The 14405-nt window shown below is 50.1% G+C and overlaps 1 protein-coding gene across 3 annotated transcripts in view; it reads right to left on the bottom strand.

Annotated features, from left to right (window-relative positions):
• Loxl2 (lysyl oxidase like 2) overlaps nt 1-14405 on the bottom strand; it is an 83202-nt gene that overhangs the window by 24194 nt on the left and 44603 nt on the right. Inside the window, exons 4-6 of one of the 3 annotated variants that reach the window (XM_041675280.1) lie at nt 7401-7612; nt 4452-4674; nt 850-1054 (exon numbers count right to left, since the gene is read on the bottom strand). In XM_041675280.1, the coding sequence (XP_041531214.1) occupies nt 850-1054; nt 4452-4674; nt 7401-7612 (640 nt within the window). The remainder of the gene's footprint in view (nt 1-849; nt 1055-4451; nt 4675-7400; nt 7613-14405) is intronic. The other 2 variants (XM_041675288.1, XM_041675296.1) reach the window with 2 other exon arrangements.

Genomic DNA, 14405 nt, shown 5'->3' with positions numbered 1-14405 from the left:
CTGGCCTAGGACATCCCATACCTGTCTGTAGTCCAAGCCCCATCCTCCCTGCCATAGCAGTCTGTCTATGTACTGATCAGTGCTGAACAGAGTCCCAGAAAGACCAAACCTTCTTTCCCTTGAACACAGTTCTGCAGGGGTAGACTAGGCACTCACAAGGCTACTGGTCTTGTGGAAGGCTCCTGATGGATCGGGGCTTTCTAGGCTGAGTGGTTTCCATGGACTCACCCAATAGGGGGTTCTAGTTTGTTCTGTGGCCAAGGAGACAGCACTGCTCCCAGTTTCCCTACCAAATGCCTCCTGTACTTTTGTTCTTTCCTCACATAAACGACCTGCTTAGGACACTTGATGAAAGCAAGCTCCCTTATCATAACTGTCTCCTGACATCAGAGAGGGCTGCCCTGTTTCCTTTCTCTGCTCTCAGGAGCCCAGTATTGGCGAGGCTGCACCAGGATGGACAGGCAAGGTGACAGTTGGTTCTTTTGTGTGCAACTATGCTTGATGGATCCTGAGGTCCTTTCCTGGAGGAAGGACCTGGGATTCTGGCCTTCCCACTGGAGCAGCTGAGAGTACGGAGCAGGGAGCTGGAGACCTGGAGACCTGGTGTGTCCACTAGGTGCTGTTCTATTGTCTCAGTTTACCCATTCATCCTTCTCTAGGTGGCAGCTCCAAATCTGTCAGAAGGGGATTTGGTGGGGAGGAGTGTTCCAGGGTCCCCTAATGGATGGGCAAGGGAGAAGCGGAGTAAGTTGAGTTTGAGGGGATCATGGCCACCAGTTGGGCCCAGGTTCCTAGGACCATGTTTTCCCCTGAAGAGAGATTCCTACCTTCAGCTACGTCATTCCTTACCTTGCCCCAGCCGGGAGCCCGTGACAGCCTCTTTAGCAGTCCCGAAGCCCAGCTCTCGGCAGACCACACTGGCAGACACCAGGTCCCACTTGTCGTCGCAGACGGTTCCCCATTCTCCATTCTTGAGCACCTCCACTCGGCCCTCCCCGACCTGGGCTCCACCTCGCAGCCGCACCAAGGGTTGCTGGAGAGACACACGGTCCTGCTGAGTGCAGAAGTGACATGCAGCCTTCGAGTCGACGCTGCCCGGCTCCTTTTTGTCTCCCGTAGCCATGACCCCGCCAGATCCCCATAGCTCAGAGTCTGAAAACGCTCCAGCAGGTTCTCAGTAGCTTCTCATGGGCCTCTGTGCTGGACCACTAGGAAGGCCATCCAAGACCCCCATCAGCTCATCACCCCTTCCCAGACTTGGTTCCTAGATTCCACCATCAGTCACATCCTTCTGCCCCAGCTCCAAAGCTTCACAACATTTAGATCTACAGAGAAAAGCTTCTACCATCCAATTTCACAGATTCCAAGTGAATTTTTATTTTCTACTGCTTATATAATAGAGCTGTACAATCTAGCCCTGCAGGGAGGTCCCTGGGTGAGGAGCCAAACACAAGCGGTAATTCTCATAGAGGGAGACGCAAGAGGGAGACTACAGGAAGTGGCAAGACAGAGAGTGGAAACATGGGGCTCTATCAGGAAAGACAGACCAAATCAGGAGATGTTTGCGAGGCTGCAGGCACAGGGAGTCCTCCTAGCTAAGACTAACCACCGCCCAAGCCCAGAAGATACAGCCTATCTAAACATCAACCAGGCAGAGAGGGTGGAGATGGTAGTTTCCCTGCCCCTAATCTTACTCACTGTCTGGAAACCTCAGTCCCTTCTCGGCCTTCTGGAATTACACGGGAATAAGATCCATTCCCTGCCAGTTTCATGAAGTCTGTGGATCATATTTTAAAGAATGGGGGTTGGCTTCATCTCTCTGCACAGGCTGCTGTGCCTCAGTTTCCATGTATGTGTACAAACCTATGTTTGCATGCCCGATGTCTGCATGTGTGCACATGTTTGTGCATGCGCATGTGTGTGTGTGTGTGTGTATGAGTATGTATGTGTAAGTTTGCAAGGCTGAGTCACTGCTGATATTCATCAGAGGGCTGTGAAGCCATTGTAGTCAGACCAGACCAGAGCCTTGGTTCTACTATGACTTAGGTAGTCCTCAGCCTGTGACTTCGTTCAGACCGTGATGAGGCAGGCTTGCCCGAAGGTGACATATTTCAAGCATTCAAGCCCTCTGCCACCTTGAGAAACAAGGTACCAAGGAAGAGCCCCCCCCCCACTCTGCAGTCATCTCTTGCTTCCCCACAATGACACCTTGGGGCTAGCCACACTTAGAGAGTCCCCCAGGGACTGCTGAGCCTGGCACTGGCAGGACGAGTAAAGGAGGGCGGGTGAGTGCGAGACACTCAGTGGCTCCCAAAACTTCCTTCCTTCAGAAAATAGAGCACAGTGAGGAAAATCACAGGCTCTAACCTCAGTTCTCAAGAGAAACGTGGTCTCCTTCCCAAGCTCGTGAGTGGGATACAAGGGGCCCCTCACACTCACATGGAGTCGCCATCCTGATCACAGCTGGACGGAGATAGACTATCAGCCTAGCCACAGGGACCAGACAGCCATCCAGCTGGCCGTGCAGCGAGGACAGAAACCAAGGAAAATATGAGGTCAGCCTCTCGCTTGGTTTATTGCTTTGGTATGAACTTGACTGCTTTGCTCCACACAGCACAGCAGAGGAATTCCAAAACAGTAGGATCTGGAACTCTGGATGACAGGGAGAGCTGGGGAGAGGGTAGGGGGAGGAGGCAGGATGGGGCCAGCTGGACAAAGGACAGGGGACGTGAGAGTTCAGGGCAGGGGCAGTTTGGGGCCCAGGAATAGCTGAGCCTGTGCCACAGGGCGACAGGTGCCTGGTAAAGGCACATCTCTGCACTCCCAAGGCACCTTGAAGAGACCAGGAAGGCCAGGCTTATTGTTTCCCAGAAGAGCCAGGAAGTTAAGAGGTCCCTCTAAATCATCCCACTGGGCTAGGCTCCCAGCATACATCTCACGCCTCACACACTACTAGGACTTTCATTCAAACACCTCCGCCTTCCCTGATTTCTTCTCTCTGTGGGGCATCGCAGAAGTAGGAGGGGAAAAGTATAAGACAGGAGGAAGAGAAGGGAGAGGAGACTTCTGCTGTTCCACCACTGCCTCCCTCTGCAGGTTCCTTCCTCCCCAGCTCCTTTCCCCTGGCATGAACTCACTCTGCTAACACGATGTTTTAAATGGCCCAGAGCCTCAAGTCACGATGGAGGCTTTATCGGACCTGTGATTCAACATCTAGTCTATGATCATGCCTTCTCTTCTTTTCATGTGCTGTTCCTACCTAGTGGCCCTGTGTTAGCAATTTCCAGAACACACACATACACACACACCCCAAACATCCAATACCCAACAACACATATGCATTCCAAACACACAGATAGACACAGCTCCAGTACATACTGGAAAGAGGGATAAAGAGAGAAAAAACAGGACCATTTGGTGGTGGTATGGTGGTGGTGGTGGTGGTGGTGGTGGTGGTGGTGGTGGTGTGTGTCTTGTGGAAGGAAGACAGAATTGAGATTCTTTCTTTTTCAGAGGGTCAGTCTGCCCTGACTGGTCATTCACCTGTTCTGGGGAATCAGTCCATTGAAATGGAGGATCTAATTCACATGGGAAGACCCTCTCTCCCCAAGCCCAATTACTCTCACAGTGGTTCTCAACCTTCCTAATGCTGTGATCTCTTAACACAGCTCCTCTACTGGATGATGGTGGGGCACATCTTTATTCCCAGCACTTAGGAGGCAGAGGCAGGCAGATCTCTGTGAGTTCAAGGCCAGCCTGGTTTACAGAGCAAGTTCTAGGACAGCCAGGGCTACACAGAGAAACCTTGACTCAAAAAAACAAACAAACGAAAAATAATTAACATGAAAAATACAGTTCCTCATGTTGTGGTGACCATAAAATTATTTCATTGCTACTTTGTAATTGTAGATTTGCTAGGTAATGTAATTATCTGATATGAAGGATATCTGCTATGACCTTTGGGGGTCGAAACCCACAGGTTGAGAACCTCTGCTCTATACAAACCAATGAGTGACTCCTGTAGCAATAGTGTGACCAGTGGATAGATGACTTAGGAATGGCAACGGCAGGTTTTCTAAACAGGGAAAGCTTTTGCAGTTAGCTTTTCTTTTGTGAAATAAGCCATAATGAGTAGAAACAGCACAGTCGATGTCATGTGCCTTGGAGAATTGCATCCTCCCTCCTACAGTTCCAGAATCCTGGATGCTTTCTCGTTCAGGAACTTAGCAGAAGCACAAGGTCCCTGGCTGGCTATGCCATATCACTTGCTCATGCTGGGCTAAAGAACAGAGTACAAGAAGCCCGTGCTGGCCCACAATGGGGTGCTTGCCTTGTGTGAAGAGCCACAGAGGGGGCTCTGATTTTGACTGGAGGCCAGCTCTCTCCTGTTCCCTTTCTAATCATGACCCCTGCCAGTGACCAAGCGCCCATACCTTTTGCTGAGTCCTTACCTCTGGCTTGTAGGCTTTCCGGAACCTTGAGGGCCCGTCGGGGCTGAAGATCTGGCTAGGCACACAACTGACCACGGCTGGCTGTCCCCCCTCACAGGTAGCATTCTTCACAAGGTCCCGGGACATGGGAGGGCCCAGTTTGCAGCTGGAGATGTGAGCTTCAGTGCCCGTGCAGTTCATAGAAAACTTCCAGTAGCGCAGCTTCCTCTTCAAGGCAAAGGTTCTGCAGGGAAAGAGAAGAGCTGGGCAACCAGGGCATCCCAGCAGATACCTGCTTCCTTCCTTTTGTAGCCAGCAGATCCAGCTCCCAGATCCCAGTCTCCCCCCTGCTGCATGATAGGCATGCACTACTACTCCAGGCTTCGTTTTTCTCTTAAAAGTCTAAGGGATCATGGTTTATAAAATGGCTAATTTGGGGGGAGGGAGCTACAAAAGGAAGGATCCTTCGGTTCAGCAGTTAAGAGCACCGGCTGCTCTTCTAGAGAACCCAGGTTCAATTCCCAGCACCCATATAGCAGCTCACAACTGTCTGCAACTCCAGTTCCTGGGGATCCGACACCCTCACACAGACCATACCTATAGGCAAAACACCAATGCATATAATATAAAAATAAATACAATCTTTAAATTACATTTAAAAAACAAAGAGAGTGAATGGATCCTTGCTGAGGTGATGAGGACCATGTGATGGAAGATTAGGCTATAAAAAATAGTGGTGTTCAGAGAGGGTATGTGGGGAGGGCACCCCATCCTCTGAAGTTGTCCAGATTTTTAGAGCCTCTGTACTTGCCCCTGCTTGGCAGGACTCGGTGAGATGCTTGAGGAAGACAACAGCATAGCTGCCTGCTACCCTGGGGGAGGAGGCTCTCAGGGCAGGGACCCTGGGAGGGACAGATGTGAAGTCTTGTCCTTATTGGTCCAGTCCAGCATCCTCAGAAATGTCTGCTTTGTCTTGGGGTGAATGGTATGTGAACACAGAGGAAGGACAAATTCTTCAGATGTCATTATTGTCTCCCCTTTACCAAAATTTGCGTCTTGGAACATTTCTAGTATAGCTGTGGCTACCAACACCCGGATATCTAAAACACAGACTATATCGGGATGTGTGCTCACCACAGTGACATCATACAGTAGAGAGGTCCATGAAGGGGCTGTTATGAATTCCAGAGCATCTGCCCCTCCCCATTTCCTGTAAGGTCCCTTCCTCTAAGAAACCTAACCCTCCTTCCACACATGGGCAGAATACACTCAGGGGAACATGAGTGTAACTGGACCCCCCCCCCCCCCCCCCCCCGCTGGCTTAGGAAAGTCCCTCTGTGTCCAGCTGTTGGAGAGCACCACCCTCCCTCACAACTCACTCAGCTTATGGGACTGCCTCAGACCTGCTCCAGGCTTCCCCAGACAGCCCGCTTCTGTCTTACATCAGCTCTCCGGAATGTGCCGCCCACCATGACCCTCCACAGGCTTCCAGCAGCCAGAGTACCACCCCACCCCCATCCTCATTTACGCTCATGGTAGCTGAGCCAGCCCAGGAGAATCCGAGAAGAGGTGAGAGGGAAAAGAAGCATAGCCGCCCCCAGGCCTGGACATGAGACGGATGACTGAGGTTGGGGACGGGCTTATGCCAAGACGGAAGTCAGCAGGGCTGTAACAGTTAATGTGCTGGAGTCCCAGAGGCTGTTCCCAGCTAAGGGAAAGCTAGATTTTGTGAGAGCCTGCCAGGGGCTCAGTGTCTATTCTAACTACACTTTCTAAACCTGGGAAAGGATTGGAGTTTATTGGGTCCGTGTGAGAAGAACGTCAGTCAAAGCTCCTCCTCGGACTGGTAAGCCACATACACACTATACTCTCGGATCAGTCAGAGCTAGCCCAGCACTCCACAGAATATCCGATTACTCCTTCCTTCCTGACACACAGCCGTCCAGGTAAGGGGTCCCTTTGCAGGGAGCTGGGAGAAAAGCAGAAGGTTGGCAAGGTACCCAGGTCTTTCCTTTTGTTCTGGGGTTCTGGGCCTGCCAACTGACCCAAGACTTAGAATTGATTAGGAGAGTGTGATAGCCCATTGCTATCATTTGGGTTAGACCTTTCACTTGGCCTGATGTTGGAACAACCAAAGAAGAATGTAGTCAGCCTCTGGCCTGCCTTCCAGAAGCATCATAACCAATGGAGTAAACTCTGAAACTTGTGAGTGCCCACTGGCCTGTCAGCCCAGCAGCTTAGCAAGGGGAGCAGGCACCACAGGAACCATGGAGAGCTTCTGAGAAGGGTCTTGGGTGAAGGCGGCAGGTCCACGAGGGAACTCAGATTATACAGGGACAGATTATACAGACGGACTGAGGACAACTTTGACAATTTTTTTTCCTTAGAGCCTCAGGCCTGCACAGGACCCATTTGTAAGAAGATTGATGAGAGACAGGAAAAAAGGCTACTGAGAGCTATTAATCCAGGGACCAGGCTCATCTGTGTAATCAGCTCTGATCAGGACCCACAGATAAGTCTGCCTGGGGCCAGCCCCGTTCTAGTCCCACTGAGCTAGTACTAGTCCTAGAAGGTCACAGCTGCCTGGTGAAGACTGGGTGAGAAGCTGGATGGGGAAACTGTCCCTGGAGCCAAGAGACCCTGAACCATAACCCTGGCTTGCCAAACATTTCTTAACTCAGTGCTGTCCTTGCCAAACCTATATATTACCCTTATACAACCTATGTGTTCTCCAGTGGCTGCTGGAACTGACGGTGGTATTTCCCTGGACTGGAGAACTGTGTTCCTTATTGGGTAAGCCTTCCTATGTGGCTATTGTAGTTCCCTCATCTAGCTTGTTTCCCATAGGAATGTGAGTTACTCAAAAGCAAGGCTAAGCAGTCAGTGAAACAGTCTGTCACTAGGGCTGGCATTGACCCCACAAGAATAGGAGCCCAGGAAACTCTGCCCCCGCTGGCCCTGCCCACTTACTTGTAGGCTTTGGGGTTGTAGGTCTTCTCTGCAGGGAAGCCAAACATGCCGCAGACCACGTGGGAATTCTTGGCTGTCCAGTGCTTGTCACAGATCTGCTTCCAGGTCTTGCCCTCCTTCACCTCCACGTAGCCCTCTGTCACAGGCTTGCGATGGCGGAAGGCGGAAAGGATAGGCCGAATCCGGATGTCTTCCACCTGTATATTTAGGCTCTGTGAAGAGGGAGATGTAGAAGGAAGACAGAGGTTATGATAGGAGCCTAGCCCTGGACAGGTACCAAACAGCAATTACGTCCTCAGGGATCACAGGCTGAGTTCTGCTGGCCTGCCTCTCTCCAGGCTCTGCAAAAGGCCCCAAGCACTCCCAGTGGGCACATAGCACTGTTACTAACTGCTATATATCGGGAGGTAGTGTGGCAACAGGCACCAAGGACGACTTGGAGTGCTCAGAGTAGTCTTGAGGGGCCCCCAAAAACTCCTCTTTTTCCTACAAGAAACCAGAGAACTGCAGGCAGTAGATTCTTCCTACATGGGCTTTAAATATAAAAGCATAGGAAAGAAAGTATTCTTTGACTCTTCTGAAATTCAAACTCCTCTGGATTTTTTGCATTTCACTCCAAAGTGTGTGCAAACATACCAACGAGTATATATGTGTACAGTGTACATGTCTGTGTGTGCTTGTCAGACTGGAGCCCCACGCAGGGGACCTTTAAGCTACCGATGTCACCAGGAGCACCACCTCACATCATTCCTCCCGTGAAAGCCCCCAGAGGCCCTGCTTGCAGGAAAAGAAACAAAGCCACCCAGTGTTGAGCATGTCATGTGCAGGAGAGCCTCGAACCTGGGGAGCTGTGAGCTAAATAGGGCTGGGGATGATTATTTGGCCATGGCCAGGCAAGATTCTGAATGTCTTAGAAAGCCCTACCTTCTAGGAAGGGAGCAGAGAAAAACATATAGCTCAATAAAAACAATTAAAAAAAAAAAGAAAAAAGCCACCTTCTAATCTTTTGGGTCAGTGGGAATAGAGGTTTGGGTTTGGGTTGAGAGGGACTCACCCTCTCACTGGCAGGACTCTGATAAAGGAAGAAGAAGAAGGCTAGAGGAGAGGGTGGGGGGAGGTGCCTACTCCTGGATGTGCTCCTCTGTCCCTGACACTCTGCTGGAATGCCTTTGTGTGCACAAGTGAGGCCTTTAGGGAGCACGCTGAACGCTGAACGAGGAAGGGGCCCCAGGGTTATGTTGACACGTTTCATGCTTCTCCAAGGCACAGCCCATCCAGAAACTCAGAAACTCTCTCTTCCTGCCCCCCTCCCTGGAGACATTGCCATATCTTGGCAGCAGTCCCTAAAGGAGTCCCTGCCATCACCCATCTGCCACAGGACTGGCCGCCGAGAGTCCTTTTTAAAGCCTGATCTGTGCTTGATCCTCAGCTGGCTCCTTTTCGTCTCTAACACACAGATGTCTTCGTCAGAGATGCCCATGCGCTTCCCTGTCTGATTCCAGCCAGTCCTCCCTCCCTAATGATGTCCCTGGATCCAAATTTACCCTCAGATACTATGAAATACGGCGTATAATAGCAACAGCTGCTAACAGTGCTTCGCAGCGAGGAACTCTATGTCAAGCACTTAGCATGCAGCCTCTTACCTAATCCCTAAGCAGAATAATGTGGTTTACCGCTACTGTCTACAAATTTACGGAGGAAAAAGCTAGTAAGTCGATTTTCTTCCTCAGACCACCCTGGGGTGCTGTGTAAGACACACCCTGAGCAAGGGCAGGGACGGAGAGATGGGGCCAGTAAGGGCCAAGCTGGAAGGAAGACTCCAATGACCCAAGAGCCCTGTCTGTCCAGCCAGGATGCAAATGAATCAGAGATTGAACAGAGCCATTATTTGGGTGCCCAGGGATTACTGTCTCCAGCCACAGGCTTCAGAGTCCAAAGCCAGGCTTCAGAGTCCACAGGTCCTGCAAGGCAGTGGAAAGTATGTGGCTGAGAATAATGACGTTTGGCCCCAGTTCCCTCCAAGCGAAGCGGAAGGAAAGCTACCGGGGCAGCGTTATGTGCTCCAGACTGGATCCTTTACAGCCCTCATTAGCCCACAGGACTCGTGCCACCTGGACACATGGGCAGTGATGAGCCAAGAAGTGGCCTGAGGTTTAATCCAAGCCCATGGGCCAGCCCCCTCCTGCCTCTTCCCCCAGCAGGAGGCCCCTGGCATCCAGCGTGGCTACATCATGCCCAGAAGGAAAGTTACAGCTGTCCTCATCCACCGCAGACACGGCTGACATAATTCCATTCACAGATTTTCCATTGACTATCAGCAGTTGCATGAGCTTATGGATGGGAGCTGTGACCCCTAGCATGGTACTATAGAGAGAGAAGAGCTGCCTGGGAAGCTTGGCAGCTGCCCTGAGAAGGGACATGCACAGGGCCTGAGGCCACAAACTGCCAAACTGCCCAAACTCTTGCATTGATGTAGGACAAGATATGGCCCATTGGCAGATCTGTGAGCTTCAGGATGGGGATAGAGAGCCCTAGGGTTGGCCTTAGCTATCACTGTCTTCATTGCTCTCCCAGTTCAGTTCATACATGTATTTCTACGATGCCTGCATATATGCATAGTGGTACATGTATATGCGTGTGTGGTATGCATATCTCTCTGTGCTTCTATGTACCCATGAATTTGAATCTGTCTTTGTGTATTAGGGAATGAGTACTGTGTCTATGCATGTGTGTAGAAGACATGTATATGGTGGTCAGCCTGTGTGTGTGCCATGTGGGTCTTTGCTCACATATGTTCATGGTGGTATATGATGGCCCATGTGTGTCTTTGTATGTGTGGAATGTGCATCTGAGGCATGGAGGGGGAGAAATGGATTCAATCCCTACAACACTTAAGGAGAGGAAGCAGACAGAATGGGCTTTGCTCTCCTTCTTCTGAGGTAAAACATCTTGTTGACAGGGGTTTCTGTCCTGCCGGATCCCACAGCTGTTCAACCCCAATAAAACACACTGAGATCTATATTCGTTACACACTGGCTGGTCTATTAGCTCAGGCTTCTTATTAACTCTAACATCCTAAAGTAGCCCATAATTTTTGACTGTGTTAGCCATGTGGCTTGGTACCTTTTATCAGTGGGACATTCTCATCTTGCTTCCTCTCTGTGTGGCTTCCTCTGTGACGACGGCAGACTGACTTTTTCCTCTTCTCAGAATTCTCCTGTTCTCCTTGCCCCACCTCTACTTTCTGCCTGGCCACCCTGCCTATATGTCCTGCATGGCTACTGGCCAATCAGCGTTTTATTAAAACAATACAATACAAGTGACAGGGTACAAGACCATTGTCCCATAGCAACACCTATCTTTACCTGTACAAACAAGTCCTTCTTCTGGGTGGTACTGGGGTGGTTTGAAAGAGAAAGGCCTCACAGGCTCATGTTTGGGTACTTGGTCCTCTGTTGGTGGAAGCAGCTGGGAAGGATTAGGGAAAATGGCCACCTTGGAGGAGGCGTGTCACTGGGGGCAGGTTCTGAGGTTTCAAAAGACTCTTGCCCTTCCCATTGAGCCTCCTGCTGGTGGATCAAGGTGTGAGTTGATTCTGCTCTCAGTTGTCCCTGCTGTCACACCGCAGCTCTGCCACCATAGACTAAGCCTCTGAAACCATGAGCCAAACTAAGTGCTTTCTTTTCAAAGGTGCCTTGGTATGGTGCTTTGTCGGAGTAATTCAGGAGGAACTAAGATGGGAACTGTCCATTTCGTTCACTCGTTTGCTTTTTCACTCAACAAAATACAGGCCGTTGTTCATGGGCCTTGCCAGACTTCTGCGCACCTCTGTGCCCCGTTTCTTCTTTCCCGGCAACTACTGTGGAAAGCCACAGCTGGTCAAGTGTCGGTCAGCTGCCCTTAAGGCTCTGTCAACAGAACCTTACGTCTATTCCCTTCTTCAGCTACCACACCACCTACAGGACGGCTAATGGTACAGCCCTGCTTATAGGTAAACACATGAGGAAACTTGGTGAGGTTGGGTAACTTGTTCAAGTTCACAGACTTATTAATAAGCAGGCCAAAATGAAAAGAGAACTGTCTCTAAGGCAGGTTCCATGCAGTGACCACTCGCCCTTGCGGGGTCTCTGCTTTCACGCCACTTTCTTGCCCAATATTGACGTGACTCTAATGTAGAGGATCCTCTGACTCTGACTTCTGGGTGATCCCCTCAGGGCTGCCTGGCACTGCGCATGTTAGAAGTTCAAGATGGTCCCCAGCAGGACTGTGAGTCAGAGGTCAGTGGACGTGAGGGGTGAGCTGCTCTTGTCCTCGGGCCAGTAGGAAGCGGCAGGCCAGCTTTGGTGGCATGTACTCAGGGCTCGTGCAAGCTCAGCAACACTCCAGGTCCTGGGAGACCTCAGGCTTAGGAAGCACATGCCTACAAGCACCGCCTCCCCCATCTCACTGCTGTGGAATCCCTCAATGACCACAAGTGCTTGGATTTCCTTTTTCCCAGAACTTGGGTTCCCAAAGAGATTTGTTTGAAATACCAAAGTAAGCAGACTTTTTTTTTTAATGTAGGCTTGTTAAAGTTTTGTTGCATGTACTTGTGTGTATGAACATGTGTGTGAATGACAGTGAATGCCACAGCACAACTGTAGAGGACAGAGGATAGTCCTAAGGACTGAGCTCAGGTCGCCAACCTTTGGGGCAAGCCACTTTGCCACTGAGCCATCTCGATGATCCAGGTTTGTACATTAAAATGAAGCCCTGGAACCCAGAAGCCCATCAATCACCTGAAATGTCTTCAATTCTAACTAATGTTTATCTGAATGCTGGTCCTCTTGCCAAAAACAATTATGTCCCAGTACTCCAAATGAACTGTCCTTCCAGGGTCCTGCCCTTGTCCCACACAGAACGATTCTCCTACCTCTTAGGGAGGCCCCGTGAGTGACCAACAGGCACTCTCAGGAGAGGAAACCCAGATACAATGAGCTCAGGGACCTGCCATGCTGTAGCTGCTGGGCTTGTGGAAGGAGAGTAAATGCTAGGAAGGGGACGCCCAGGCTCATGCCACAAGGCTATTTAACAAACACAGCATCTGTTGGTGACTTGTAAATTGTGGAATATGGCAGTCTGGGATCTCTGCCTATGAGGAATCATCCATTTTGAAAGGCTGGTTAGAAATTGCCTCAGGGTACGATGCGAGGAGAGACACAGTGAGGTGACAAACAACTTGCAGCCAACACCTTTCTGGAGTAACCAGAGACCCTGCAGAGAGCAAATGGCCTCTCTGTAGGCATCAGAACCAGGCATATCTTAGCCGGGTGCCTTGTCTCTTCCTTCTGTTCCAGAAGCCATAATTTAAGCTCTTACTGGAAGTCACACTGCAGATGGAGTGGAAGAAATGTCATTTACATCGACATCCTCCTGGGATGCACCTTTGGTTGGTAAACCCATCACTTGGTCTGTCCTCCACTGCTAACAAGCGTCTGCATCTTGCTCAGAAGGCCCACAGCATGCCATATTTGACTATTCTTTTGGAAGTGGGCTGTCGCGTTCAGACTCATCTTCCCGACCTTTCTCGACATCGCAAACCACACAACCCAGATGCCCACAATCCTTCCTTATACAGACAGAGCGAGCCATCAAGTGAGTCCCACCCGTCCAACTCTGCAGACCACGGTTTCTTCGTCCTTCCTTCTACTCTCTCTTCTTCACTCCTACGGCCCCTTTAGCCCCAGCCACACCTCTTCTTGTCTATTGATTTCCCATCTACACTTCTGTAGCCGAAACAGGTATAGCAATTGTGGCTATTTAAACAGGCCGTTCAAATTCTACCACCTCAGTCCCCTAGACGTCTTCTCAGATCTGATCCAGTCCATGCCCCATCTCTGGTCCCGTGCATGGCCACATTCATTCACAATGACCACAGTATAGTTGTCATACCTTCCTGTGTCTCCCCAGGTCACTGGCTTCAGCCAGTCCCTGCAATTCTCCCCAGCCAATGTTCAGGGTCAAAGAGTCATCAATTGCTTGATTGATTCATAGATACACTTATTGCTTCGCATGTGTTTATAGAGTATTACTATGTACGAGGCCCTGTATAAGACCCTAAGATGCACAGGTCAACCAGTCATACAAGCTGTTTGCTGTCATAAGATTCTAGTAGAGACAGAGGTGTTATTACATTCATGAAGCACCGTCTCAACCCTACGCATCTCTTCAGCCTTTAAGAAAATCTATTTACATGAGTGTGTGTGTGTGTGTGTGTGTGTGTGTGTCAGCTGCCGGGTGTGTGAAAGCCAGAGGTTGATGCCTGATATTTTCATACTCTATCTTATTTTTTGGGACAGTCTCTCACTGAACCTAAAACCTGCTGATTTGCTGTAGGAAGTCTTACAGCCAGTGGTTTCCCGCCCACTGGGGCGTGGCCTCTTATACTATATATACTGATGTAGAGATAGCATTCGGCCTCTTTTCTGGCCGCTCTTTCTGGTTGCTGGATTCAGTGTCCTCCATTCAAACAGAGGATTCCGATTTGTGAGTTTACCCCTAAATATTAACCATCAATTTCTCAATTCTGAGCTAGTGTGGGATTTCATTTAAGCATCGTTCCACACTGATTCAGCTAGAACAATTGTCTAACAAGATTCAGGGACCCTTCTGTCTCCACCCCCCAGCATGGGATTGTAAATACGGGCTGCCTTGTCTTTTTTTTTTTTTTTTTTTTTTACGTGGGTGCTGGGGAATCAAGCCCGGTTCTTCACGTTTGTGAGGCAAGTACTTGCTGGCTGAGCCATCTCTCCAGCATGACCCAAATATCTCACATCTGCTTTCTGATGCCCTCATGTAGTCCTTGGTTTGTATTGATTTCTCTCTTTCCACATGATTTTTTATCACCCAACTGGATCACAGTGGTGCCTCAACCCGTTGACAGATCTGGTGGCATAGGCCTGTGATCCTAATACCCAGGAGACTGAGGCAAGGTGAATGTAAGTTCAAGGCCTGTTTGGGTTTTAG

Source organism: Microtus oregoni, unplaced genomic scaffold (assembly GCF_018167655.1).
Source record: "Microtus oregoni isolate MIOR12 unplaced genomic scaffold, Mior012 000001F_ref0000356, whole genome shotgun sequence".
In the NCBI taxonomy this organism is placed as follows: domain Eukaryota; kingdom Metazoa; phylum Chordata; class Mammalia; order Rodentia; family Cricetidae; genus Microtus; species Microtus oregoni.
This window is presented reverse-complemented; position numbering and strand designations above follow the sequence as displayed.